General features: G+C 38.7%; 1 protein-coding gene across 2 annotated transcripts in view; it reads left to right on the top strand.

The window, feature by feature from the left end:
• Positions 1–27,574, top strand: part of ARMH3 (armadillo like helical domain containing 3) — a 176,754-nt gene that overhangs the window by 4,420 nt on the left and 144,760 nt on the right. The window contains exons 3-17 of one of the 2 annotated variants that reach the window (XM_070752882.1): positions 1,989–2,107; positions 4,149–4,205; positions 4,325–4,471; positions 5,777–5,884; positions 7,670–7,762; positions 8,739–8,813; positions 9,676–9,762; positions 13,175–13,231; positions 13,869–13,912; positions 15,698–15,758; positions 16,425–16,471; positions 19,612–19,687; positions 21,938–22,031; positions 24,234–24,335; positions 26,932–26,990. In XM_070752882.1, the coding sequence (XP_070608983.1) occupies positions 2,006–2,107; positions 4,149–4,205; positions 4,325–4,471; positions 5,777–5,884; positions 7,670–7,762; positions 8,739–8,813; positions 9,676–9,762; positions 13,175–13,231; positions 13,869–13,912; positions 15,698–15,758; positions 16,425–16,471; positions 19,612–19,687; positions 21,938–22,031; positions 24,234–24,335; positions 26,932–26,990 (1,209 nt within the window). In that variant the 5' untranslated portion in view covers positions 1,989–2,005. The remainder of the gene's footprint in view (positions 1–1,988; positions 2,108–4,148; positions 4,206–4,324; positions 4,472–5,776; positions 5,885–7,669; positions 7,763–8,738; positions 8,814–9,675; positions 9,763–13,174; positions 13,232–13,868; positions 13,913–15,697; positions 15,759–16,424; positions 16,472–19,611; positions 19,688–21,937; positions 22,032–24,233; positions 24,336–26,931; positions 26,991–27,574) is intronic. The other variant, XM_070752883.1, reaches the window with a different exon arrangement.

The raw sequence follows: 27,574 nt of genomic DNA, 5'->3' as shown, positions 1-27,574 counted from the left end.
ACCCATTAGGATTCAGCCTTATTTACAGACCACTACAACCTGATGATTCTTATATATATTTCAAGATTGCATTTGTGAAATGAAAAATAAAATGTATACTTAAATGAGCTACAGTTGTTCTCTGAGCTACATGGTTGCGTAGTTGAGCCTTCATTTGATTTTCTTATAAGTCATGCAAATGCTTCACATAAACTTGTTTACTGGGGAAAACTCACGATTCTTCATTGCAAGTGAAATGTATCCTACAACATATAACAAGTGTCAAAATTAAGTACTCTATATCTACCTTTTTAGGTATATGAAACATGTATGTATTTTAGTAAGCTTTTGTTCTGTGTACCTGGCACTCCAGGGAAGGAAACATACATCTGAAGGCATACATCTATGTTACTTTCTTTTTTCCTTCTATTTAATCAGAGACTGCCTGGAGGAGTCTCTGCTGGTTTATTGGAAAGGTTTTTCAGAAGTGGTTTGTGGTTGCTTCCTTTGTGAGAAAAAGCGACTGGCTCAAGGCCACCAAGCTGGCTTTCTGTTTAAGGTAGAGCTAGAACTCATGACTTCCCAGTTTCTAGCCTGATTTTATTTATTTATTTATTTATTAGATTTGTATGCCGTCCCTCTCCGTAGACTCGGGGCGGCTCACAACAATAACAAGAACAATGTAAGAACAAATCTAACAATTTAAAAAACATTAAAAACCCCATTATTAAAAGCAAACACACACACAAACATCCCATGTATAAATTGTATAGGCCCGGGGGAAATGTGTCAGTTCCCCCATGCCTGATGGCAGAGATGGATCTTAAGAACTTTACGAAAGGCAAGGAGGGTGGGGGCAGTTCTAATCTCCGGGGGGAGCTGGTTCCAGAGGGTCGGGGCCGCCACAGAGAAGGCTCTTCTCCTGGGTCCCGCCAAACAACATTGTTTAGTCGACGGGACCCGGAGAAGGCCCACTCTCTGGGACCTAACCGGTCGCTGGGATTCGTGCGGCAGAAGGCGGTCCCGGAGATATTCTGGTCCGATGCCATGAAGGGCTTTATAGGTCATAACCAACACTTTGAATTGTGCCCGGAAATTGATCGGCAACCAATGCAGACTGCGGAGTGTTGGTGTAACATGGACATATCTTGGGAAGCCCATGATTGCTCTCACAGCTGCATTCTGCACGATCTGAAGTTTCCGAACAGTTTTCAAAGGTAGCCCCATGTAGAGAGCATTACAGTAGTCGAACCTCGAGGTGATGAGGGCATGATGCATTAACCACTGCGCAAAACTGGTTGCCCTGATAGTTATTACTATAGTATATAGTAACTATAGTATGGATTTTGATAAAGGAGAATATTTGTAATGCAGGGTTGAAATGAGGGTCCTTGGAGCTTTTTGAGCAGACATTTCATTACCTAAACTAGATAACATCATCAGAGTACTGATAGATGAGATTGTTTAATAAATTTTTTAATACTGTTTAATTGGATTTTGCAGTATTCTAACTGCATCCACATTTTAAATGAGGTGTTAAATAATAAAATCATCCTGATTATCTGGCTTCTGTTTTGCTAAACAGACGGTTTTTCATTCAAATGGGACATTCCAGAGTGCATCCTATAGTTCACTTTATTTTTTATATTAACTTATTTTATCTTGTCATACAATATTTTATCTTAATTAATTAATTTGGTCTTATCCAATTTTATTTTATTGTATGTGACATACATTATTTCTTGATATGGTCAACTAATCATAAAATTAGCTAGCTAACTTCAGTAGCTATCACTAGATAACATTAGCACTAGCATTACTGATGTTTCCTAGTTTGGGTAATGAAACATCTGCAGAAAAAACAACCAAGCTCAGAGAGCACCAAAAACCCTTAACGGTACGGGTTGCTTCTGAGAAATTGTAAAAGCAATCAGAAGAAATTATAAAGATGTAAGTGTTGAGGAAATTTTCTTAGGATTGATTTCCTTGATGTCTACCATTTTCTTCAGTCTACAGGTTGTAAGCCATGGCACAATCTGAGAAAAAAGGTGGACTACTTCGGAAATCTTCATCTAGTAAGAAACCCCTGAAAGAGAAGGTTGTGTTAATGTATGATGAGATCTTTACGGTAAGTACTGGATTTATTTTTCTTTCATCATAACAGAGTTCATATTCAAGCATTATAACGTCCTGTAGCATGAATGAGAACGAAGACTAATCTTCCTTAATCAAATATTATCTTATGTTTTTACTTTCAGGGGCAGACTGTTAACAATATACGATTGTTATTGTTTATCGTATAAAATATACGATTTTTGCGGATTCGAACTTCACGAATAGCGTTTCCCAACCGGTGTGCCGCGGCACACTAGTGTGCCGCGAGACATGGCCAGGTGTGCCGCCAAGCTCCAGCTGGGCGGGGCGCTGCCGGTACTTCCGTCCTGGGGCTCCCGCTCTCAGCTGTCCTCCGGCTCCTGCTCGATGCCGCGGTTTTCGGCGCTCTCCTGCTGGGCCCCAAAGAAGGAAGGCAGGAAGAAGGAGAGCTCCATTCTTCGCGCCTTTTTCCCGCCTTCCTTCTTTGGGGCTCAGCAGGAGAGCGCTGAAAACCGCGGCATCGAGCAGGAGCCGGTTGACAGCTGCGAGCGGGAGCCCCAGGACGGAAGTACCGGCAGCGCCCCGCCCAGCTGGAGCTTCTCTGGCGTCGACGGCAAGTGTCCTTTGTGGCCCGGCGGGAGGGCACTGGCGATGGGAGTGGGGGGGGTGGCCGCAGCGGCCGCAGGCAGTCGCGGGGAGATGGCGGTGGCGAGAGGGAGCGCTCTCTCTCTCTCTCTCAGCTGACTGCAAGCGGGAGCCCTGACGGTGGCGGTTGGACGTGCTGCTGGACGTCGTACATGCTGGCGCTGCGGGCCTGGCATATACGGTGTCCAGCAGCACGTCCAGCTGCCGCCGTCAGGGCTCCCGCTTGCAGTCAGCTGAGAGAGAGAGAGAAAGAAAGAGAGACATATAAGAGAGGCAGAGAGAGAGAGAAAGAGAGACATAGCAAGAGAGGCAGAGAAAGAGAGACAGAGCAAGAAAGAGAGGCAGAGAAAGAGAGATAGAGAAAGAGAGAGAGAAAGAGAGACATAGCAAGAGAGGCAGAGAGAGAGAAAAAGAAAGAGACATAGCAAGAGAAAAAGAGAGACTTAGCAAGAGAGGCACAGAGAGAGAGAGAAAGAGAAAGAAAGAGAGACATAGCAAGAGAGACAGAGAGAGAGAAAGAGAGAGAAAGAAAGAGAGATAGCAAGAGAGGCAAAGAGAAAGAAAGTGACATATAGCAAGACAGTGAAAGAGAGAGAGAGAGCAAGAGAGAGAGAAAAAAGCAAGAAAGAGATAGCAAGAGAGACAGAGAGAGAGAGAGAGCAAGGGAGAGAAAGACATAGAGGAAGGGAAGGAGGGAGAGAGAAAGAGAGCAAAAAAGAGAGGAATAAAGAAAGAAAGAAAGAAAGAAAGAAAGAGGGATGGAGAGAGAGAAAGAAGGGAAGGAAGGAAAAGAGAGAAAGAGGGAGAAATAGAGCAAAAGGGAGGAAGAGAGAGGTTTTTTTAATCCAAACTTTTCTTTAGCCCGCCCCCCCCGCCCCGCCCCCCCCTTTCAGTGTTTCCCAGGATTTTGAAAATATGAATAATGTGCCGCGGCTCAAAAAAGGTTGGGAAACACTGGCCTATACCACGGTTTTTCAAAAAATATTAATTAAAAAATACTTTGCAGTTTTTTTCCCATATCACAGTTTTCCCCACCCAATGACATCATATGTCATCGCAAAACTAATAATTTTTGCAAATAAATAACAACAAAAATAATTATTGTTAATAAATAATTATGTTTATAAATATCAGGATCACTAAGTGTCTTATTCAATGTGAGTACCAGTAATAATTGTGAGTAAATGGTTGTTAAGGGAATGGGAAATGGTAATTTAAGGGTTTAAAGTGTTAAGAGATGGCTTGTGATACTGTCCATAGCCAAAAATGGTGTATTTACTTCCGCATCTCTACTTCGCGGAAATTCGACTTTCGCGGGCGGTCTCGGAACGCATCCCCCGCGGAAATCAAGGGAACACTGTAATGTAAAACTAAATTGGTTATCTTCAGTTTATAGCCATCACTGTAATAGTGATCCCATTCCCTTTCAGACAGAAGATCCCAGTAAATACAACCCTCGATTTTGGGAGGAGCTCTTCCTCATGAAGGTAATATACTGAAGAGTAAAACAGTTTCTTTTTGTTTAATCTTACAATGATCAATTTCTAGTTTTTCTTGCCCTCCGTAATTCCACCCATCATCTTAAGCTCTACCTCTTGCCTGTCAGGTGAATTTGGAATATCTGGAAGGAAAGTTGGAATCTTTGGATGGTGAAGAGCTAATGAAGATAAAAGATAACATTAATTGCTTGTTCCAGCGTTGCATCTGGGCGTTAGGAGAAGAGCATCCAATCAGAGTGGTCAACGCGTTACAGGTGCTTTGAATTTCCCTTGGCTTTCATTAAGCAAAACTTAAGAACTGACTAATAATCAGTTATGTTAGTGCTAATGAAGTAATTAGTCTGCATTATTGAGACAACTAAAATTATTATTATTATTATTATTATTATTATTATTATTATTTATTGGATTTGTATGCCGCCCCTCTCCGCAGACTTGGGGCGGCTAACAACAAAAACAACATGTAACAATCCAATTTAATAAAACAACTAAAAACCCTTATAAAAACCAAACATACACACAAACATACCATACATAACTTGCAATGGCCTAGGGGAAGGAATATCCTAACTCCCCCATGCCTGGCGACTAAGATAGGTCTTGAGTAATTTGCGAAAGACAAGGAGGGTGGGGGCCGTTCTAATCTCTGGGGGGAGTTGATTCCAGAGGGCCGGGGCCGCCACAGAGAAGGCTGTTCCCCTGGGGCCCGCCAAACGACATTGTTTGATCGACGAGACCCGGAGAAGGCCAGCTCTGTCGGACCTTATCGGCCGCTGGGATTCGTGCCATGTAGGGCTTTAAAGGTCATTACCAACACTTTGAATTGTGACTGGAAACCGATTGGCAGCCAGTGCAGGCCGCGGAGTGTTGCAGAAACGTGGGCGAATCTAGGTAGCCCCACGATAGCTCTTGCGGCCGCATTCTGCACGATCTGAAGTTTCCGAACACTTTTCAGAGGTAGCCCCATGTAGAGAGCGTTGCAGTAATCGAACCTCGAGGTGTTGAGGGTATGAGTGACTGTGAGCAATGACTCCCTGTCCAAATAGGGCCGCAACTGGTGCACCAGGCGAACCTGGGCAAACGTCTGTTGGTTCAGTATGCTGAATCAAGCATTCCTTTTTATTTACTTTAATATCTTAGGCAATGATAATATCTTTTCCTTTTTTATTGTTAGATGATTCAGGAGAGTTTACAGGTTATAAACTTTGATAAAATATCAGAAAGAAACTATAAGTGAAGCCAGTGAAATTCTTCTGCTGATGTCAATTTCATGGATTTGTAAGAAACTATAAGTGAAGCCAGTGAAATATCTTCTTTCTGCCTTTGAAAGTTTTGTTTGCTTATTGATGGAAAAGAGAAAATACAAATGAATTTCTGGTGGCATCCTATTGTATTTATGGCATTGAAATTCACTCAATGAGATCTAGGGTATCATACTTTTAAAAACCCAAATACTGTACCATAAATTTAAATTTCTGCATTGGGGATGGCAGTTTTCACTTTCCAGGAAGCTTTGCCTCACAATTCCTGCATGCATGAGTTTTTGTTTTCTGCTGCAGACACTATGTGCGCTGATCCGTGGGGTTCATCAGAAAAACAAATCCACATCTGGCTTTGACATCATCAATATGCTAATGGGCTTTGACAAAGCTGAATTGTGCATGAAGGTGAGAGCTTGCTATATTGAAATAACGGATTTCGTTTTCATTCTAATAACAAGCCTGTTACGTTGACTTGTGAATTAGTCACATGATGTTAAGCATGGATTTGCGGGCAGGAGAACCCCATTTATCTTGGAAAGTCCACTGTGGCCTCAGCTGTTCTTCCTCCATTGTTCAATGTTGCTGCATTTCTCCTACTGCAGGAGCAGGAATGGGATGAAAGGAAGCATTGTTTCTGGTATGCTCCTGCACAGAGGGGAAAAAGTTTATTTTCCTGTCATCCAGAGTTCAAAAAAAATATTTTTTCTAGCCCGTAGTCCTCAGAGACTAAAGTTTTTCAGTCCTAAGGGAGAGAAAATCAGTCCCACTTGGAGAAGAAATTTGACTTTATTTGATTTACAGGCTAGATTTTACTCATCCTTAAGAAATTTTGGTGTGCTGTTCAAAAATAGACATGTATTCATTTGGCAGAGTATCTTGTGCATGGAATAACATGCTTCTTTCTCTTCCTCGCTTCCTGATAGCTCTGAGTCTAGATACTGACAAAATGTATTTACCGTATATACTCGAGTATAAGCCGACCCGAGTATAAGCCGAGGCACCAATTTTTGCCACAAAAACTGGGAAAACGTATTGACCCGAGTATAAGCCGAGGTTAGAAAATGCAGTGGCTACTGGTAACTTATAAAAATGGAAAACAATAAAATTACATTAATTGAGACATGTTTTAGAATATTTATTTTAAAGAAAACCAGTAAACTAGCTCTGTAAATTTAAAAGAGGGTAAACAAATTAACAATATTAACAATAAATTAAAAAGTAAAAAAAGTAGCTCGATCAGGAACAAAGCTAAAACCTAAGAGTTAAAATCCTTCAAAACTGGATTCCTTCTCATCATTAATTGGATTTACATTATTGTTCTGTTTTTATATATGCTGTGAGCTAGAGGTATAACAAGCAGGAAGAGGGAGATTGTGATCCCGCTATATAGAGCGCTGGTGAGACCACATTTGGAATACTGTGTTCAGTATTCTATACTGTTCAGTTCTGGAGACCTCACCTACAAAAAGATATTGACAAAATTGAACGGGTCCAAAGACGGGCTACAAGAATGGTGGAAGGTCTTAAGCATAAAACGTATCAGGAAAGACTTCATGAACTCAATCTGTATAGTCTGGAGGACAAAAGGAAAAGGGGGGACATGATCGAAACATTTAAATATGTTAAAGGGTTAAATAAGGTTCAGGAGGGAAGTGTTTTTAATAGGAAAGTGAACACAAGAACAAGGGGACACAATCTGAAGTTAGTTGGAGAAAGATCAAAAGCGACATGAGAAAATATTATTTTACTGAAAGAGTAGTAGATCCTTGGAACAAACTTCCAGCCTATGTGGTTGGTAAATCCACAGTAACTGAATTTAAACATGCCTGGGATAAACATATATCCATCCTAAGATAAAATACAGAAAATAGTATAAGGGCTATTTTAAATAGTAGATAGATCATGAGGTCTTTTTCTGCCGTCAGTCTTCTATGTTCCTATGTTTCTATTTTGATTGTCAAAGAAATAACAGAAAGTTACAACATGATAATAAGTAGCTTCTTTAATGTTTTATCAGGACCACAGAGTAGCATATAGTTCTTTAAGACTTAGATATTTACCATCTTTTGCATAAAATATTGTATATAAATCCGACAAAAAGGGATTCAGTAGATCATAGAAGCATAGCATAGTGAAGGTTAGAAGCAACTTGAGTTTGCAAGAAATTATAATAACTGTTCTCTTTTCTAGAATCTGATGGAGAGTTTGGATGCATTACTTTGTGCAGAAGGCTCTGAAAGTCTCAAGAGTTTGTGCCTGAAACTTTTACTTTGTTTGGTAACTGTAAGTAATATTTAATGTTGTGTTAACTATAGAAAAATATTTATTTTGAAAATATGGAAAATATACCTTTAAACTATTATAAGCCACTGAAGTAATGTGTTAATCAATACAGTATAACAAGTTTTACAAATAAATAAAATAATTTATTTTTCATTGAATCCTGCCCAATTCTTAGTAACTTTGGCGACTTATATCACAGCCTTCTAAATCAATTTTAAAAAAAATCTAATTATGGAATTAGCTATATTAATGAGAAGGTCCTTTTTTGCTTCAGTTATGAAGGTGCTTCCATATATAGACCCTGCTTTAATGTGTTTAAATGAATTCATACAATATGAATTGAACCCCCAATTTTGGTCATCCAAATCAATCAAACAAACAAACAAACAAACAAACAAACAAACAAACAAGAAAATGGAAATAAAGAAGAAAAAGATGTCAATGACAACTAAAATGAATTAAAACTAATGGAATTATAAGAAGTTCATTGGTATTAGACATCAATGTGATTTTAGTTCAATTTAATAATCTTTAACATTTCCTTTACTCATTGTTCAATTGTGCAACTCTGCTGGCTTTATTTCCAGTATTAAGTATTATAATTATTACCAAAGAAATGTTTCAGAATTTGCTGTTTAGAAAACATTCACAAGGCTAACGCCTGCAACAAATCATTAAGGAAAATTGTACCATGAAGGCAAAATAAACCTTCTACTAAGCAACATGTTTATCTGTATGATGTTTAATGTACCCAAAATCCATAATCTTGGGATAACAATAGACGCGTATGAAACACATACATCAAAGAAATCTTTATGTGAGAATTTAATAAAAGATACAATTGAGAGACCTTTCCCCCCCCAAACTGTTGGATTTTAACATGCACAGATGTATTTCTTGAAAGTGATAAGAGCATGTTTGAATTATTTTGGAACTGGAAAACTCTAAAAATCCCAAATTCTTTTATTTTACTCAGGTGACAGATAATATCAGTCAGAACACAATTCTGGAGTATGTGATGATTAATAGTATTTTTGAAGCTATCTTACAGGTAAATCTCCTTATTCTCCTCTATCTCTGGCTCCTAATCTGTGATAAAGCAATTTTATGCATTGTGAGTAGCCCATGGACTACATGAATTTTTGGCTGCTTTGTTCTGCCTTCATCTGGGTAGGCATAGTAGGGAAACTAGAATAGGATTTTTAGGAGTAAGAAGGACAAGGCTTCTCTTCTGCAGTACCCTTGTAATCAGTGAAGGGCTACCAAAATTTTTACTACTACACTGTCGGCGTGGCTTATGCAGGACACCCTGCATTTTCTTTCAACATCTTTCAGTGCAAATTGGGTGCTCTGGGATGGAGCTCCATTTTCGCTATCCCACTGTGTGCCCCCCCCCCCATCCAGGCAGTAGCCCACCCCTGCTTGTAATATATATGACTATGTGCTATGTGCTATGTTTCCATTCCATTCCAGACCTTAGGACTGAAATGGTTGCCAGCACACTTGATGTAATCATACATAGATCCTTAAATGCTGCTTAAATGCAAATGTGGGATAATTGAATTTGAAGCAATTTTCATGTTGGTAGGTTTTAAGAGTTCTTCATCCGGGTAATTTAATAATTTTGTGCAAGAGGAATCACACAGGATATTGAATTTTATTTCCGAGAATTGTATGGGACATCTAGGACTATGCCCATTTGTTTATTTCCTGAAAACTGCTCATTATTTTTCATGCAAGTTTGAGTTTGTGATTTCTGTATGAAAAAAGATAATTTAGTTTTAATTACAAAATTCACTTTGGATATACGAAATTTTCAGCTCATCATGCTACTTGTTTTTGAAATCTTCCATCCATGACTCCTCGAAATACATTGTTTTGATTAATTGAAACTTTGCTCATCTTATTTTTAGATCCTTTCCAATCTTCCTAGTCGCAGGGAACATGGTTATGAGGCCGTGGTCCTGCTTGCGTTATTAGTGAACTACAGAAAGTATGAGGTGAGTGCTTGAATCTGGTAAAGCTGTAAAACAAAAAACAAAAAAAATTGTGGACAAATATTCTGTCTTTCCCTCAATGGAAAGGACTCTTGTTCCTTAGAAGTAATTGTTCGCATGAGGACTATTTCCAGCAATAGTTTACCTATTAGGAACAGACTCAATTTTTTTGAAGCTCAGTGTGAAAAATAGCTCAAGCTCTTTCTTCCCGATTGGAGCTGACACTAGATTGGAGGTCGTTACATTTCCTTGTTTCTTGAAAATATATTGTTACTGCAGAGTGGTCTCTTTCCTTGCTGGGATTCCTATTTGTTTGTTTTGGGTATGTTTCAGAACTACAGTAACATCATTGTATAGCAAACACATAACTGGAGAGAAGTATCATTCCCAGTCATTGTGTTATGTTTCACAAAGATGAACAATCATACAAGTTACAATGGGAAATGAATCTGCTCCTTTCCGTAGATTAAAAGTTGGCAAACAAGATGTGGTTTGCTTCATACAGTTGATGGTAATAAAATATCGTCCCAAGGAGAATTGAGGACCTAGATCCTAGTGTTTAATAACAAAGTGATAGAGCTATCATGTTAAAAATATGAGATATAGTTATACTATATTTTCTATGTTTCAAACATATTTTATGCTGTTGCAACATACATTGTATGGGGCAGCCTTTGAAAATAATGTTCAAGCTGCAGTTGGTTCAAAATGCAGTGGTCGGTATGCCAATGAAACAAACAGGTGTAGCAATATAACTCCAGTGCTTTGGTTACCGTATTTGTTTCCAAGCACAGCACAATGTGATGGTTTTAATCTTCATGGCTTAATCTCTGGATTTATAAAATAATCTTTCAGTGAAGTACAGTAGATTTTTTTTTTCTCTGTGTTTTGATTGAGAGCAGATGGGGAAATTAAAAAGATAGAGTCCTGAGGAAAGACCTGCCACTTTGTGTAACAACGTACAGTACTCTACAGTACGGGTCCAAAGACGGGCTACAAGAATGGTGGAAGGTCTTAAGCATAAAACGTATCAGGAAAGACTTAATGAACTCAATCTGTATAGTCTGGAGGACAGAAGGAAAAGGGGGGACATGATCGAAACATTTAAATATATTAAAGGGTTAAATAAGGTCCAGGAGGGAAGTGTTTTTAATAGGAAAGTGAACACAAGAACAAGGGGACACAATCTGAAGTTAGTTGGGGGAAAGATCAAAAGCAACATGAGAAAATATTATTTTACTGAAAGAGTAGTAGATCCTTGGAACAAACTTCCAGCAGATGTGGTAGATAAATCCACAGTAACTGAATTTAAACATGCCTGGGATAAACATATATCCATCCTAAGATAAAATACAGAAAATAGTATAAGGGCAGACTAGATGGACCATGAGGTCTTTTTCTGCCGTCAGACTTCTATGTTTCTATGTTTCTATGTTTCTATGTTTCTACTCTAATAACAACAACAAACTTAAAGCCCGCAACCTATTAGCTGACTTTCATTGATTTTGATTTATGTGACTTGGTTTGGCTGGTGCATTTGTTCATATTATTGTACTATATACATTTTTAGCAAACCTTCTTGAATTTTGAAAATGAGCAGCATATGATTAAATAAAACATATGATACTTTTTTATAAAATACTTTTTTTTTAAAGTCTATATAAGTTTCCGTTCCCCTTTAGAAACAAATATTAGTCTGGAAACAATTTTTTTGGTCTTTCTAAAGGAAAGGTTTCTTTGAGATTCTGTTATTCTTAAACTATTCTCTGCCCCTTCGGTCTAGTTTTCAGGTGGCACATAATATTTTGATAATGTTCACCTTTTGATGAATATGTAGGGCATGAGTTTCATTGTTTTCTAAAAGTTGCTGAAATCTACAACTGAACAAGCAAAGTCTATCAGACTTCTTTAATTTCTGTGGTTCCTTTGGGATAGTAATGCTATCTCTAGTCAGCACAAAATGCATAAAACATAAAAATATTATTGTACTTTTGTCAAATTTGGCATCTTTAATAGCTCTTATATTTTGCTTTGCTTTGAAGCTGAAATATTTTCAGGTAGTATGTATAATGCTAGATAGAGACATATTTTTTAAAAAATAGATATTTATTTCTTCTAATCAGGCATGGGAAACATTCTTATAATATCTAGAATTATGTTATATGCATCCTGTTTGCAATAATGAAAAACTTTTCTTGCTGCTCATATGTGTAAATATGTGTTTATGCATTTTTATTTGCTTTCTTGGATCCTTTTAATTTGGTTGCTACTGCTGCTAATCATACTGTTTTCACCAGAATCTTGAAGATGGTTAAGTTGTTCCATTAGTTTAAAAAAAGAAATTTAATTGAATATATTTTATGTGTTATGATGTTAGTATTTTATTTTCTATAAAGTTTTAGACATGTTCCATATTTAATGAAACGGCTGTTCTGGTGTTTATTATTGATCCATCTGGTCCTTTTAGTTTTTACTGCCAAATAATTCTGATTTATAGAAATAGTCCAAACTAGTACAGAATTTAAGTTTATTGTCAGACTGAGAGCTTTTCTACTATCACCAAGGGCCTTCTTTATAAATATTTGACTTTATTGACCATAAAATGGCAACTCCATAGGTGACAGACATTCTTTGTTCATTGTTTTGGCTGAGAAGTCTTTGATATTGAGCTGTGAACATTAGGCTTCTGAAATACTATTTCAATACAATAATTAATCATAAACTAAGAAATGGCTGTTATTACTTTAAACTTCTAATGTGCCAGTGAGTTTACATGAATTGCTTTGTTTTTTAAAGACCCACAGCATTAATTATCTTAAATGGAAAAACTAAAAATCAAGCTAAGGAATATGAAAATATGCTCTCAGATATTGGTAGCCTGTGATTTGGTGCATCATTTAACTCTAAGAAAATTGTATAGGAAATTTTGTTTTGAACCCTACTGTAATCAAAAGAAGCAGACTGCTATGGGGTTTAAAGTAGTGCAGTTTTAGATATATGCACTCATAAATTAGCTCTACAGAGTTCAATTTAAATTATCTATATCTAAGATACGTGTGTGTGTGTGTATGTGTGACTTTAAATAGATCTGTCACAGTTCCATCAATTTCTCTTATTCGCAATTAGTTTTTTCTTCTTCGTTATGCAAGTATAAATATATATATCTCTGTACTCTGCCTGCAGTCTTACTAGCCAATGACTACAAAATATATATGTGATAGAAATGTTGCATTGATTCTTCTTTCAGAAAATACTTTCATGCCAAGGGTGAAAACTTGAGTTACATGCAGAAAAGTAGGAAACTACCATTTTAATAGAAATTGTATGAATTTATTGTGATGAAAAAAATGAGGTTTGAATGAAATTGTTAATTTTGCTGATAATTAAATTAGCCCATTACTTTTCTCTCTTGTAGTCTGTGAATCCTTATATAGTAAAACTGTCTATTATAGATGATGAAGCAACACTCAATGTGAGTATGAAGTTGTAAATTTTATGTGACAGAATGTTAGGAATAAAGTGAGAAATGAAAAATGAATTAAAAAGGATGCTCAAATGTGCTTTAGGTTCCATATCATATATGAATAATATTACAGTACATATGCATGCTGCATATTACATTGTGTTTATTTCTATTAATCCTAACTCTGGCTTTTGAGGATCCCGTGATTTAAAACAAAACAAAAAACAGATTCAAGCCTGTGGTTAAATTATTTTGACTCTTCCAGAAGAATTTTAGGGCATTTTATATCCTTCATTTCCCCCACTCCAATTGAAGACAGAATATTGTACATTGAATTCTCATAGCAAACTTGTAAGTGAGGTTAAACTTCCAAGATTACTTATGGAATTTAATCAAAAACATTGACTGATTATTTTCATATAATTATTCTTATAATCCAATCAGTATACCAGACTGAGTCCAGTTGGAATGAGGCTTCTGTATACAACTTACTTGGAGTATAGTGAGAATCTTGCATAAAACAAGGCCTTTAGTTCACTAACAAGTTTTTAAAGCGTTACTGTGAATGATCTAAAAAACTTTGGGAGCAGAGAGTTGCACCTCTACTCTAATTTATATGGACTTTTCTCCTTTTCTCTTTTTGCAGGGAATGGGTCTTGTAGTTGCCCAGGCATTATCAGAATACAACAGGTAAATCACATTAAAGAATGTTCGTGAATTAAATGAATGAATACATTCCCGAGAAAATGTATTAATATTCCTACCGGCAATTTGTATGAGCAAAGTTGTGAAAGAAAAGGATTTTTGAAATGCTTAGGCTAGGCTTCACAGAACAGATTTATTTGCAGTTTTTGATCCTCAGTATATCATTTAGTTCTGTCAAAAATCAGTTTTGGTGAAAGCAGCTTAAATTAGAAACTGGTACTATAGACTAGCTAAATCTTGGTCTTCTTCGTGTAATGTTCAAATATCCTGACATCAACTAGTGTGCATTGCTTGAAGGAAAGGATAGTATATCATTTCTATTGGGAAACACAATGTGGTAAACATTGGTTGGTTTCCAGTCTTACTTTTTTGAAGATTACAGGACTTCCCTTAGGCTGATGTACAATGACATCCTCTGCTTTTTCATTTATTTATTTATTTATTTATTTATTTATTGGATTTGTATGCTGCCCCTCTCCGGGGACTTGGGGCGGCTAACAACAATAATAAGACAGTGTACAATAATAATCCAATACTCCAATACTAAAAATGATTAAAAACCCATTAATATAAAAAACCAAACATGCATAAAATTGTAAAGGCCTAGGGGGAAAGAGTATCTCAATTCCCCCATGCCTGACGGCAGAGGTGGGTTTTAAGTAGCTTATAAAAGGCAAGGAGGATGGGGGCAATTCTAATCTCTGGGGGGAGTTGGTTCCAGAGGGCCGGGGCCGTCACAGAGAAGGCTCTTCCCCTGTGTCCCGCCAAGCGGCATTGTTTAGTTGACGGGACCCGGAGAAGACCCACTCTGTGGGACCTAACTGGTCGCTGGGATTCGTGCAGCAGAAGGCGGTCCCTGAGATAATCTGGTCCAGTGCCATGAAGGACTTTATAGGTCATAACCAACACTTTGAATTGTGACCGGAAACTGATTGGCAACCAGTGCAGACTGCGGAGTGTTGGTGTTACATGGGCATATTTGGGAAAGCCCATGATTGCTCTCGCAGCTGCATTCTGCACGATCTGAAGTTTCCGAACACTTTTCAAAGGTAGCCCCATGTAGAGAGCGTTACAGTAGTCAAGCCTCAAGGTGATGAGGGCATGAGTGACTGTGAGCAGTGACTCCCGGTCCAAATAGGGCTGCAACTGGTGCACCACCATCATTATGCTAGCAATAATTCACTGTTGTAAGAGAACTGCCCAGAAATTTAAATGCACCTTTTCCAAATTGCAACTCCATTTGGTGTTTTAGTAGTGAGAGAAAAAGAGTGCACAAGAAAGAATAGTAGAGAAAGCTAACTTAGACTTTTTAAAATACCCGAGAAGGGGACTATCAGGCAGCTTGTTTACATGGAAAGTTCCCAATTTTATCCTTGAGATTTGTCTGTTGAAGCAGCTTGTGGACCAGTGCTGCTAAAAAATAGAAAAAGGTTATGTTTCTGCATGAGAAAATGAAGGTAAATCAATAAACAAAGGACTCGAAGCATATTTTGTATAATAGGCAGCTTTGGGATGCATGGAACATTTCATTCAGAAAGCTTTTAGAAATCATGTTCTTAGATAATGATCTTTCATTATCAGGTTTGTGAGAAAGGTAAATGTTTGTGTTTCCCATTGGCATCTGATGCTATTTCTTTCCTTTAAAATAAATCCAAGCATCATTTGAAGGACCTGTATTTTTTTAAAAAAAACAGAACAGATTTTTCTTTTTCTGTAATGATGCTCATGGCAACTTCTATTGTTTTATCTCCCACTGCTGTTCTTGTTCAGACAGTTCAGAGACAAAGAGGAAGAACATCAGAGCGGGTTTTTCTCAGCCTTGACTAACATGGTAAGAAATCAGTGACTCTGTTGTCAGTCAGTGCTTGACATGCAAGGAGCCCAGTCTAAGAGATTTGCAGGAAAAGATGTAGAATCTTTCTGCAGAACTTATAATGAGCTTAAATACTGACTACATAAAATACAAGGCTTCTCTACTACTTTTAGCTCTGTGGACCAGATAGGTTAAGTGCAGTGATGGTGAACCTTTTTTTCCTCGGGTGTCGAAAGAGCGTGTGCATGCGCTATCGCCCTTGCACAAGTGCCCATACCCATAATTCAATACCTGGGGAAGGCGAAAACAGCTTCCCCCACCCTGGTGGCCTTCTGGAGGCCAGAAATGGCCTGTTTCCCAATTTCTGGTGGGCCCAGAAGGTTTGTTTTCATCCTTCCCAGGCCCCAAAGACTTCCCTGGAGCTGGGGGAGGGTAAAAGCGCTCCCCCATCAGTTCGAAGGCTCTCTGGAAGCCAAAAACATCCTTCCAGAGCCTCTGTGCTAGCCAAAAATTAGCTGGGTGGCACACATGCATGTTGGAGCTGAGTTAGAGCAACGGCTTGCATGCCAGCAGATATGGCTCCGTGTGCTATCTGTAGCACCCGTGCCATAGGTTCGTCATCACTGGGTTAGTGGAAGACTTCAGTATATCCTAAAGTCATGCAATGCTGCTTTTTTTCCATAGGTGGGCAGTATGTTCATTGCTGATGCTGATGAAAAAATCTCCGTCCAGTAAGTACATCCATCAGATGACAAATTTAAGAAGTCTAAAATATAATCTATTGCTTAGTAGAACTGGCATCTAATCTTCGAGCTCAACAGTCGGTGCTGTAGATAATGGCATAAATACTATCTAGAATAAGGGCAAACTAGCAGATGCCGTATTTGCATTTTGAATGTGTTTAAGCCAGGTTTTTCTACTCTTATTCATTGGAAAAACAAAGAACAAGTAGAAAGAATTGCAATACCCAGGAGACTAATTAGCATTATTTTGGAGTGGGAGCATCATTCGGTCTATAATAGGGGTAGGCAAAGTTGGCTCTTCTATGACATATGGACTTCAACTCCCAGAATTCCTGAGCTAGCATGATTGGCTCAGGAATTCTGGGTGTTGGAAGTCCACAAGTCATAGAAGAGCCAACTTTGCCTACCCCTGGTCTATAATATTCCATATCCAGGATATTACAGACAGTCCTTGACTTACAACAGTTCGCTTAGTGACCATTCAAAGTTACAGTATAGCGGCACTGAAAAAAAGTAACTTTGCGACGATTTTTCACACTTTTGATGGTTGCAGCATTCCCATGGTCACGGCATTTATATTCAGATGCATGACAGTCGATTCACATTTATGACAGTTGTAGCATCGTGTGGCCATGTGACCTCATTTTCAACTTTCTGACAAAATGAATGGAGAAGCCAGATTCACTTACCAACCGTGTCACTAACTTCACAACTGCAGTGATTTGAGTTAACAAATGTGGCAAGAATTGTCGTAACATGGGGAAAAACTCATTTAACAAATTACTTGCTTAGCAATATAAATTTTGGATTCAATTGTGGTTGCAAGTTGAATAGAGAAATAAGTAATTTTCATGGTATTTTCACTTGAACACTATGAAAAATGAGGATTAATGGCTAAATGAGGATGATTTACCTGATTTACCAACATATTCTGTGGCAATGGCAAATAAGACTTGCTTGACCACCCCTTGTTACCCCTGCCTCTACAGAATATAGACTGGTGGAGCTATTTAAAATAATTAAATGTGAAAGGTCTTGTAAAGGTCTATAACATCTTGTGGTAGTATTAAATTTAAATCAATGAATTTGAAATGTCAGACATTATGGTTTAGAAAAGTCACTGAGAGCACCATCCTGTGCTTTTAATCTGTATACCTACCAGCTTATGCAATCGGAGTATATATAAATTGTTTGGATGATGCATGCTTACCACCCTTCCCCTAACCACCAAGGTGTCAAGAAGTTGGTGATAAATTATGGCTTGCCACACTACCTATAGAAGGCCTGATGTTTATGGGAACTCGGGAGGGGTGATTTTCATAAGGGAACAGATGCAGCCACAAAGTATTATTTTGAATGGTTCAAGGCCATCTTATGTCCACCCACCTGGGCGGAAGCGGATGGAGGACTGGCCACGCTGGCACAGTCTGAATGGGCAACGTGACATGTTTGTGGGTGGGGGACAAAGGATGTGAACTTTCAACTGGGTGGGAAACTCAGATTCAGGTTTCTCAGTGTAGGTGCCAGGATGGCTCTGACAATAAATTGGAAATTTGAGGAGTACTTTGACTTGGACTCTGATTTAGTTTGGATGCTACCTGGAACCTTGACACAAGAATATGAGTCAATTTTTGAATCAGATCTATTCCTCATTCTGTTTTAGTCACAGGTTTGCATAAATGTCAGATCATAGTTCTTTTGAATTCAATATGTTAAAAATCACATGTCTGCCTCCCGTGTCGATGTTCCCCGCCAAGCCCGGCCCGGCTTCCCTGGCTGCTTGGCCGGGGGGGGGGGGGGGGCGGCTAGGCCGAAAGGGGCTGGAGACGCAGCGATTTGCCTCCTGCCCCTCGCCCCTGTGCCGCCGGCACGTCATCTTCCCTCCCAGACAAAAAGGCTGGTCTTTGGGGATGAAGGGGGGTGTTCAGCTCTGCGTCTCCAGCTCCTTTCGGCCGAGCCCCCCCCCGGCCAAGCAGCCAGGGAAGCCGAGCCGGGCTTGGCAGGGAACATCGGCACGGGAGGCAGGAGACAATCGGGTGACCGGAGCAGCAGCCAGGGAAGCCGAGCCGCGTATGGCGGTGACGGCGGCTGTCTCCTGCCTCCCGCGCCGATGTTCCCCGCCACGCCCGGCTCAGCTTCCCTGGCTGCTTGGCCGGGAGCTGGATGCTGGTGGTGGCGGAGGAAGGCGAATGCGGCTTGGAAGCTGGGAGGGGGGCAGAATATGGGAGGAGAGAGGCAGCCTCCATGGTTTTCTTTCGGCGGAGCGAGAAGCAGAGGAGGAGCTGGATGCTGGTGGTGGCGGAGGAAGGCGAATGCGGCTTGGAGGCTGGGAGGGGGGCGTAACGTCTTTGGCCACTTAGCTCCTCCGCCGAAAGAAAAGCATGGAGGCTGCCTCTCTCCTCCCATATTCCGCCCCCCCTCCCAGCTTCCAAGCCGCATTCGCCTTCCTCCGCCACCACCAGCATCCAGCTCCCCCTCTGCTTCTCGCTCCGCCGAAAGAAAAGCATGGAGGCTGCCTCTCTCCTCCCATATTCCGCCCCCCTCCCAGCTTCCAGGCCGCCGCCCGGCTGTCATTTTGTAGAGAAGCGAGAAGCGGAGGAAGAGCTGGATGCTGGTGGTGGCGGAGGAAGGCGAATGCGGCCCGGAGCCTCCCGAACCCCGAACTTTTGCCAAACTTCCAGGTTCGGGAGGCTGCTGGGAAGCCCCCCTGCCCGGCTGTCACCTTTTAAAACAGCCCCCGGGCTGTTTTAAAAGGTGACAGCCGGGCGGCAGCGGTTTTTTGCGTGTTTTTTTTGTTGTTGCACGGATTAATTGACTTTACATTGTTTCCTATGGGAAACAATGTTTCGTCTTACGAACCTTTCGTGTTACGAACCTCCCCCTGGAACCAATTAGGTTCGTATCTTGAGGTTCCACTGTACAGTTATTTATGCTATATGACAAAATGGCTTATTAACACAATAAGTATGAGAAAACACTCTGAAATGATTCATGCTTCTGTTTTGTGGGTTCTTTTGTTTTGTCTGAGGGTCCAAAACAGTCTCTTCCCCTTACTGTAACTTGTCAAAGGGTTCCAAGAAATTTCATTACCACAGTAAATGTGTTTCTCTTCTGCTCTTTTTTTGTAGAACTAATGAAGCTATTCTATTGGCTCTTTATGAAGCTGTTCACTTGAATCGAAACTTTATCACTGTATTGGCACAGGTGTAGTATAATTCATTTTTGTACGGCCGAGGAGCCTGTAGAATCCAAATCGAAAAATAGCTTAGACCTTTGAAGGTAGCTGCTCCAACAGAGATTTAAACTCATCCTGTTTGTGTATTTGTTAAGTGCTCTGTTTGATCTCAGTAACTTGCTAATGTTTTGATTGGGAAGTTGGAAAATATGTTCCTTTAATTGGAATATTTAAAGCATTCCTGTTTGCTCCCTCTCCCCAAACAAGACAGGATGCTGATCAAGTACCAATACAGTTCCTGGCCCAAAATGGGGTGGGTCAACCAGGGTAGTCTCTATAGATTGTAGTGTTGGAGTGGCCCCATGAGACTTAGGTTGTAGTCTCAGTTCAGCTACAGAAAGTCAGGGAGTGATTTTGGCCAGTCACTTTGTCTCACTCAAACTTTCTCACCGAATTCTGTTGTGGAGATAAATAGGAAAAAGATGGATTCAGTATAAAGTGTTGTTTTGTATTCCTGTACAAAAGATGAGATTTAAATCTGACAAATATCACAATCAATTACTGAATCAAGAAAGAAATTAATTTTGAATTTATTTACTCATTTGGTCAACATGTATGCTATAATATGCTACACAATAAGCCAGTGTTGTACAGAATAGTACTTCATTCCCCTTTGAATTCTTCAGGCCATGTTTATGAAGGGAAGGGAAGATAAGTAGACCTGGAACATATAAAATTGTCTCTAAATTGAGTCAAGAATATCACACATAGTTGTGAACCTCTTGATTCATGCTATCTGTCAGCTAATTAGAATCCAAAACTATACAACATCTTTCCCTTCATTTAAAGTGCTTTGAAAATTCTGGTAGGGATCAATCTCCAGTATTTTCCTTTTATTTATGCAGAATTTGTAGAAACTTGCAAAAAATAGATATAATTTATTTCTGCCATTCTGAGTTTTGTTCTTTTAGCTGTTGTTGTATGTGGTGAACACTGGTTCAAATGTGGCTTAGATGAGTCTGAATAAAATCAAATTTTAATCATGCTGCTAGTATACTTACGTTGCTCCAGATAAATATTTCAAGGTGTACTGTGTCATTTTAAAAAGAAACTCTGTATCATAAATAATAAATATAGCATAAAGATATGAGTAGCTTACATACATGTTTTCTTTGATGTTGGGATCATAGCTATGATGAAAATAATAATTTATGTATGAGAGTTGCTTTGTTCATTTTTGTATGCCCTGGATGTTTTAGAGCAGTGCGGTGCAGGATACACATCAGCTAAAGCATTTTCAATTGAACAATATAGGAATTACTGCAGTTAGTGCAAGCTTAAATTTCAGAATTGCCACACCAGCATCTTGCTGCTAGGCGGTGCTGTTACACTTATCTGGAAGAAGAGTTATAAAACCTGATTATAAGAGAACCCAAGTCATTAAACTATGTAAATGGAGTCATTTGTGTGTATTATTTTCAATGGACAGTTTATTTCAAAATTGGCCTTGGAGGTTAATTTCAAAAATTGAGAAAAATGTTAGTTAATCCTTATAAGAATCCATTAATAAACCCAGCTTTCAAAATTTCTGCCATAGCAGGCCTCTTTATTAACTTACATGAAATATTGTACAATTAAAAACAGATTGGTAATTCAAAAATGCATTTCAGATCTGCTTGCTGCCGAGAGAGCATTTGGAAATATGTTGATATGAAAGGTATTCTGTAAAACAGACCATTATTCCACAGTTGAGCATAAAATAGAATAGTATGCTGATGTAAAGTCTTGCTTGTTTTTATGGATGACAGTATTACAAATGGAACCCTATAGTTAAATCAGTAATTAGATGGTGAGCTGACTGAGATGAAATGTAGACAGAACTAATAGAAGCAGGCAGGCAGAACAGGTAACAATAATATTTGTATAGCCTTGTGTTCTCCTGAAACACCTGGGTTAAGCAGCAGGGTAGCAACATGATGCATTGACTTGCTATATAATCAGGAATATATTAAGAGAGGGAATGGAAGAAGGGGGAAGGAAATGTTGCTTTCATAAGAACTTTTGTAAGAAGATTTATTTTAAGAGACTTAATTTTTCAAAAGCTTTCCAGTAATTTCTTACACACATGCAAATGACAGATTCTAGCAAGGATCGTAGGTGAGATAAGATAGTAGAAGAAAAATAGCTGCAATATCAGGAACAGGGTGAAATTAAGGGTACTTAAGGTAGTACAGGTATCACTGAATGTAGATTTATTTGGATATGTCTTTAATTCCTAGAGTCATCCTGAAATTGGTTTAGTGACAATGCCAGAAAGCCCAATTCCAACTACGCCCGTTACTCCACTTGGAACCACACCACCTTCTTCTGATGGTGAGCTGTTCTATTTTCTATACATGCTTGAATACATGCATTTTTGTACTTGAGAAGAGAATAAGTGGCCCTTATATGCAGAAAAGTGTAAGGGCTTATAGATCCTGCAATCCTCTATAAGGAATAGCTTATAGAGCCATGATATTACCTGGCTTTATCATGAATTGTTCCCAGGTGAGAATCTCTCTTATTTTTATGTCTTAAGACATTGTTCTTAGGCTGGTGGCATGTACATGGTTGTGGACATGAAGATAGGGATGACCATCCTAGATGATAGGATCAGTTGTCTGTATCCAATTGCTTAGTTGCCCTGTATGTGTTAACTTCTTTATGTATTACAGATACCTTAATGGAAAAAATAAGATATATTTCATAAAACCTTATAAGCATTTGAGTGAGAACAGAATCTTTTACTGTAATAGCTGTTATTAAGGTCACTCTGGCATCCTGGTAGAAGAGTATTCTTCTCTGAGAAGATAAATTCTTCGTTGCTATGGATATTAAAAGCCTAAGATATATTTTTTTTGAAAAATAATTCTGTCTTCTACCTCTCTGTGTACATATTCTATATGATGCTAAGGGGTGAGAGCTGCTTGAGCTTCTTTCATATTATTCATTGCAAATATATCTGCCCACATACTTTTTTTTTTTAATGTAGCAGGCAAAATTTGTGTGCATGTCTTCAATTCTCTTTTCCTCCCATTTTCTAATTTACACAGACAAATCCAAATTGTGGCAAATATGCACAGAGTGCTACTTTCCTATTTCCTGGAGATTAATTAATGTTATAAAAGGAATTCTTATTTGGCCTGTTTCAATATAGACCTGACTTTATTTATGGTTTTCATCCTTTTCCTGTATTTTCAGGGACTCAATGAATGTGTCCATATTTTCTTACTCCCCAGTATTTATTTCCCTTAAAAAACTATACAGTTTTTTTTACAGTTTATACTAGATATAGCCATTTCAAAGTCAAAGGGCAGTTTATATCTTGAAGAATATAGCCCAGAGTACTTATGATCCTGAGTACTTTATCCGTTGCCAGATTTGGCAAAATAAATCTTGAGTCTTGGATTAGTTCTGTTGCTTTCGACTTGTACCACACATTAAAAACTGTTCTAATGTTTCAAATAGTATTTATTTAGAACATTTATTATGCCCTCCAGATCTGTGTAATTACAATTTCAGGTGGCACACATTGAGTTAAAAATCTCCCAAAAATAATAATTAGAATTTTTAAAAAACATACAAAAAAGAAACAAAAGCCATAACCAATGCATTAGATCACACACAGCTTGGGCTATATAACATGCATACTATCTCCCAAAAAATAGATTCATACATAATCCTGTCTCATTGCCTGGAGGAGAAACCAGGTTTTTAAAAATTTCTGGAAGACTAACAAAGTTGGACTAATCCTAATTGTGGGGAGGGTAGGCGAAGGAACAGTATTATTTAAAGAGCAGATTCTGTCACAGAAGAACCACATCTCCTAGGTCCCATCAGATTATTTTTGCCTCAGAGACAGGCAGATAATATAATATCTATTTGGGACCCATTGTGCTGGGCTTAAATTTGCTCTAATTGTATCTGATTTTTGAGTAGCCTCCAGAGCAGTAATAACTGTAAAATTAAACAAGCATATGAGCATTACAAAATAATAAATAGTTTCACAAATGCCAAGGAACAACCATAAAAAATTCCTGTCTGAGAGAAATATTATGTGCTTTATTTGGGAGTGACCCCGTTTCATTATTTTTTGGGTTCCAATGGCAATGAGGCTTGATTTTTCTTGTCTCCAAATTGATAATCTACAATGAGCCTTGGTGGTGCAGTGGTTAGAGTGCAGTACTGCAAGCTGCTTCTGCTGATCTCTGGCTGTAGTAATCAGTTCAAATCTCTCCAGGCTCAAGGTTGACTCAGCCTTCCATCCTTCCGAGGTTGGTAAATGAGGACCCAGATTGTTGGGGGCGATATGCTGACTCTGTAAACCGCTTAGAGAGAGCTGTCAAGCACTGTGAAGCGGTATATAAGTCTAAGTGCTATTGCTATGGTCCTGCCTGATGTCATAAACAATTGTTAAAGTAAAGACAAATGTTTGTAATATTTAATAATAGAAACATGTTGTTTTACCTTCACTCGGAGGGATTTCAGAATGGTTCAGTTCTACTCATGAGTAAACCTTCTTCGACTTTTCCCCAGTCATAAGCACGGTAGAGCTGCCCTTGGATGCTGACGAGCAGACAAGCAATCTACTGATAACCTTCTTAAAGTACAGTTCTATTGTCATGCAGGATACCAAAGGTAGGCAGCTGTATCAATACAGCTTTGCATTTTTGAAATCAATTGTGTGTGTGTGTGTGTGTGGGAGCTCGCTACTAATTTGACTGCATAAAACAATCTAATTCATCACGGATAATACATTTCTTCAGACTGACAGTATGAACTGATTTCTTATTGCCAGATGACAATTATAAGAGATCAAGGAGCTTTGATGCTGAAGAAGGGAAAACCCAAATATAGAAGAAAATGTGCACAAGAGATTTGTCATGCCCTTCCAAGGAAATAAAACAGTAGACAATTATATCTAAGAAAGCAAAGGATAGAGCGGTATATAACACTGGATTTCTGAGAATACCCCAAAGAGAATACTGCATAAGACAGAAATCTAAGTTGAGAATAAACATCATGAACTCTTCAAAACGCATGTGATGCTTCATAGCTACCCTAGCAATGCTGTGGGTGGATAACTATGTATTCATTTCAACTGGCTAAGCCATAATGGCCTGTGCACAAAGATGCACAGGCAAACTTACAGTTTTATGTTACATTGGCTGTATTCATGCATTATTTTGATTGTTTGTTGAATAAGGCGAGAAGTCCTTCAGAGAACTAAAGTGCATAATTGTTGAGTTTTTACCTCACCTCTTCAACCCAATACTTCTCTATCTATGTGTATGCATGTGTATTACACACCCACACCGAGAGAGAGAGAGAGAGAGTCTGTAGTAATATATCTGTTTATCTATGCCCATATATATATATACAGTAATGAAATTTCTTTTGCCTAATACTGTATGTCTTTTGGGGGATATCTGTTCAAAAGTGTAACTCCCCACCCCAGCCCTCCCGGACAGTTTCTGTGGATTTTGCCTGGCTGCATTTTCATAGAAAAATAAATGGTGAATTCAGCCAGTCCTCATTTAATGACTTAAACCTATGCCAGCACCTTTCTTGTTAAGCAAAAAAGTCACTAAATGGACCATATGATAGAGAAAAGGAGACTTCTGGTTGCTGCTATTTCAGTTAGACAAAGTTCTCCCATGCAGCAACATTGGCATTTTTCCTCAATCTGGCATGCATTGCTCAGATGCAAAAAATTGGTTGTTAGGTGTGCATGTTGGTCAAAAATGTTTTTTTGCTATTTTTCAGAAATGATGCATTTGTGAACAATCACTGTGATAGTTGCTAAACAAGTAGTATATGTTCTTCTTGGGGATTTTCTTTTAGAGAATCACATTTGCTTTTCTATGACATTGGCTATCCAAGTATTATGCTTACTTTTTTTGCATATGAGGTCAGATGCTGACCTCTGCCTTGCAGTCTTGAGTTGAAATAGACATTAGTGGTCATGGGGGAAAAATATTGCCATGGATGAGATGGAAGGAGAAAGCAAATATGGGTGAATGAGCTTGAAGCATGTTTCTTTAATGGTTTGCATTTTGGTTGTTTTTACTTTACAACTTCATGCATTGGTGATCTAATTATAAAACCACACCAGGATTTTGGGATTTGTGATATGATATCATTAAAATGGGAATTATAAACTATCTGAAATCATAAGTTCAAATTGGTTTATTTCTAGAAAGTTAAATATGAGACACTGCTTATAGTGTTTTTGAACATTCTGATTTACCCCGCTTTGGTTAAACCTACCTGATTTGTAATGTCCAGGCTATGCCATTGAATTAAATGATGAGTTCCTAAACTTACCAAAATAGCATTATGCAGTTCCTTTTACATTTGCACTGCAGTTTGAATAACTACATATATAAACATTAAACATTTTTCTCTATATTGTGTTAAAATAATAATTTCTGCAAGTCATGGATTGATTTAAATTTCGTTTTTAGTATAAAAATTTTCATTTGCTCCCTGTTTGAATGCAGAATGCTTGGCATGAAGGAATAATGCATATAGTGTTCCCAATAATGAGACTTAACTGTGACACCTGAGCAGTAAATCTGGATTTTGCAGTGAAAAGATAACAAGACTCTAAAGTATTATGGGTCTCTTGGAGCTGCTGTTTCTGGAAAAAGCATTTTAGCTTGTTTTTCAATTGTCACCTGTGGAGGTGAAATGTGTTACTGATATTGAAAGAAGATACCTCTACAGAGCTGTACAGTGACATGTACTCAGAAAATGATCCACATGTTGCAAAAAATTAAGATTGACTAAAGATGTTATGATTAATATAGAATAGTAATCTGCTTTCTCATCAGGAAGATAGAGCAAAAGAGCAGTTTGAAAGTGTATGAAAGTCATGCAATTCCTGATTTATTAAACCAAGATTCATTTGGGTAGGTCATTGAGAACCTACTACTAGTATGGGGCCAATGGCAATTCTGGGTATTGTTTGATAGTCAGGAGAATCATTATCTCTTTAACAGTGGAAAATACTAGCGCTGAAGACTATAAGATAGTTCCAGGGTTAAAAACAAAAATAGCAAAATCCTTGTTATTATTGTGGGACCCTAGGTAATACTTTTGAACTACTATGTTGTATCATCTCTTGCTTGCTCTATTGTGCTTATAGATTTGTGTGATTTCTGATTTTCATATTGACCTTCTCACATGCTAAGGAATGATGGCTTATATGTATCTTCATATTCATTTGCAGATGAACACCGACTCCATAGTGGAAAGCTCTGCCTGATTATCTTAACCTGCATAGCAGAAGTAAGTTTTGCCTGTCCATATCCTCCATCTTAGTAGCACATGTAAAAATCAGTCCTTTGGAATTGATTAAAGAATGAGAAGTTTATAATACTGGGAAATATGGAAGGAAAGAGAAAGAAGAGGATAACCAGCAGAAAGGTGGGTGCATCCATTCGGAAACTCCAGATCGTGCAGAATGCAGCTGCAAGAGCTATCATGGGCTTTCCTAAATATGCCCATGTCACACCAACACTCCGCAGTCTGCATTGGTTGCCGATCGGTTTCTGGTCACAATTCAAAGTGTTGGTTATGACCTATAAAGCCCTTCATGGCATCGGACCAGAATACCTCCAGGACTGCCTCCTGCCGCACAAATCCCAGCGACCAGTTAGGTCCCACAGAGTTGGCCTTCTCCGGGTCCCGTCGACTAAACAATGCCGTTTGGTGGGACCCAGGGGAAGAGCCTTCTCTGTGGCATCCCCGGCCCTCTGGAACCAACTCCCCCCAGATATCAGAGTTGCCCCCACCCTCCTTGCCTTTCGTAAGCTCCTTAAAACCCACCTCTGTTGTCAGGCATGGGGGAATTGAGATATTCCCTTCTCCTA

This window comes from Erythrolamprus reginae, chromosome 5 (assembly GCF_031021105.1).
Source record: "Erythrolamprus reginae isolate rEryReg1 chromosome 5, rEryReg1.hap1, whole genome shotgun sequence".
Lineage (NCBI taxonomy): Eukaryota > Metazoa > Chordata > Lepidosauria > Squamata > Dipsadidae > Erythrolamprus > Erythrolamprus reginae.
This window is presented reverse-complemented; position numbering and strand designations above follow the sequence as displayed.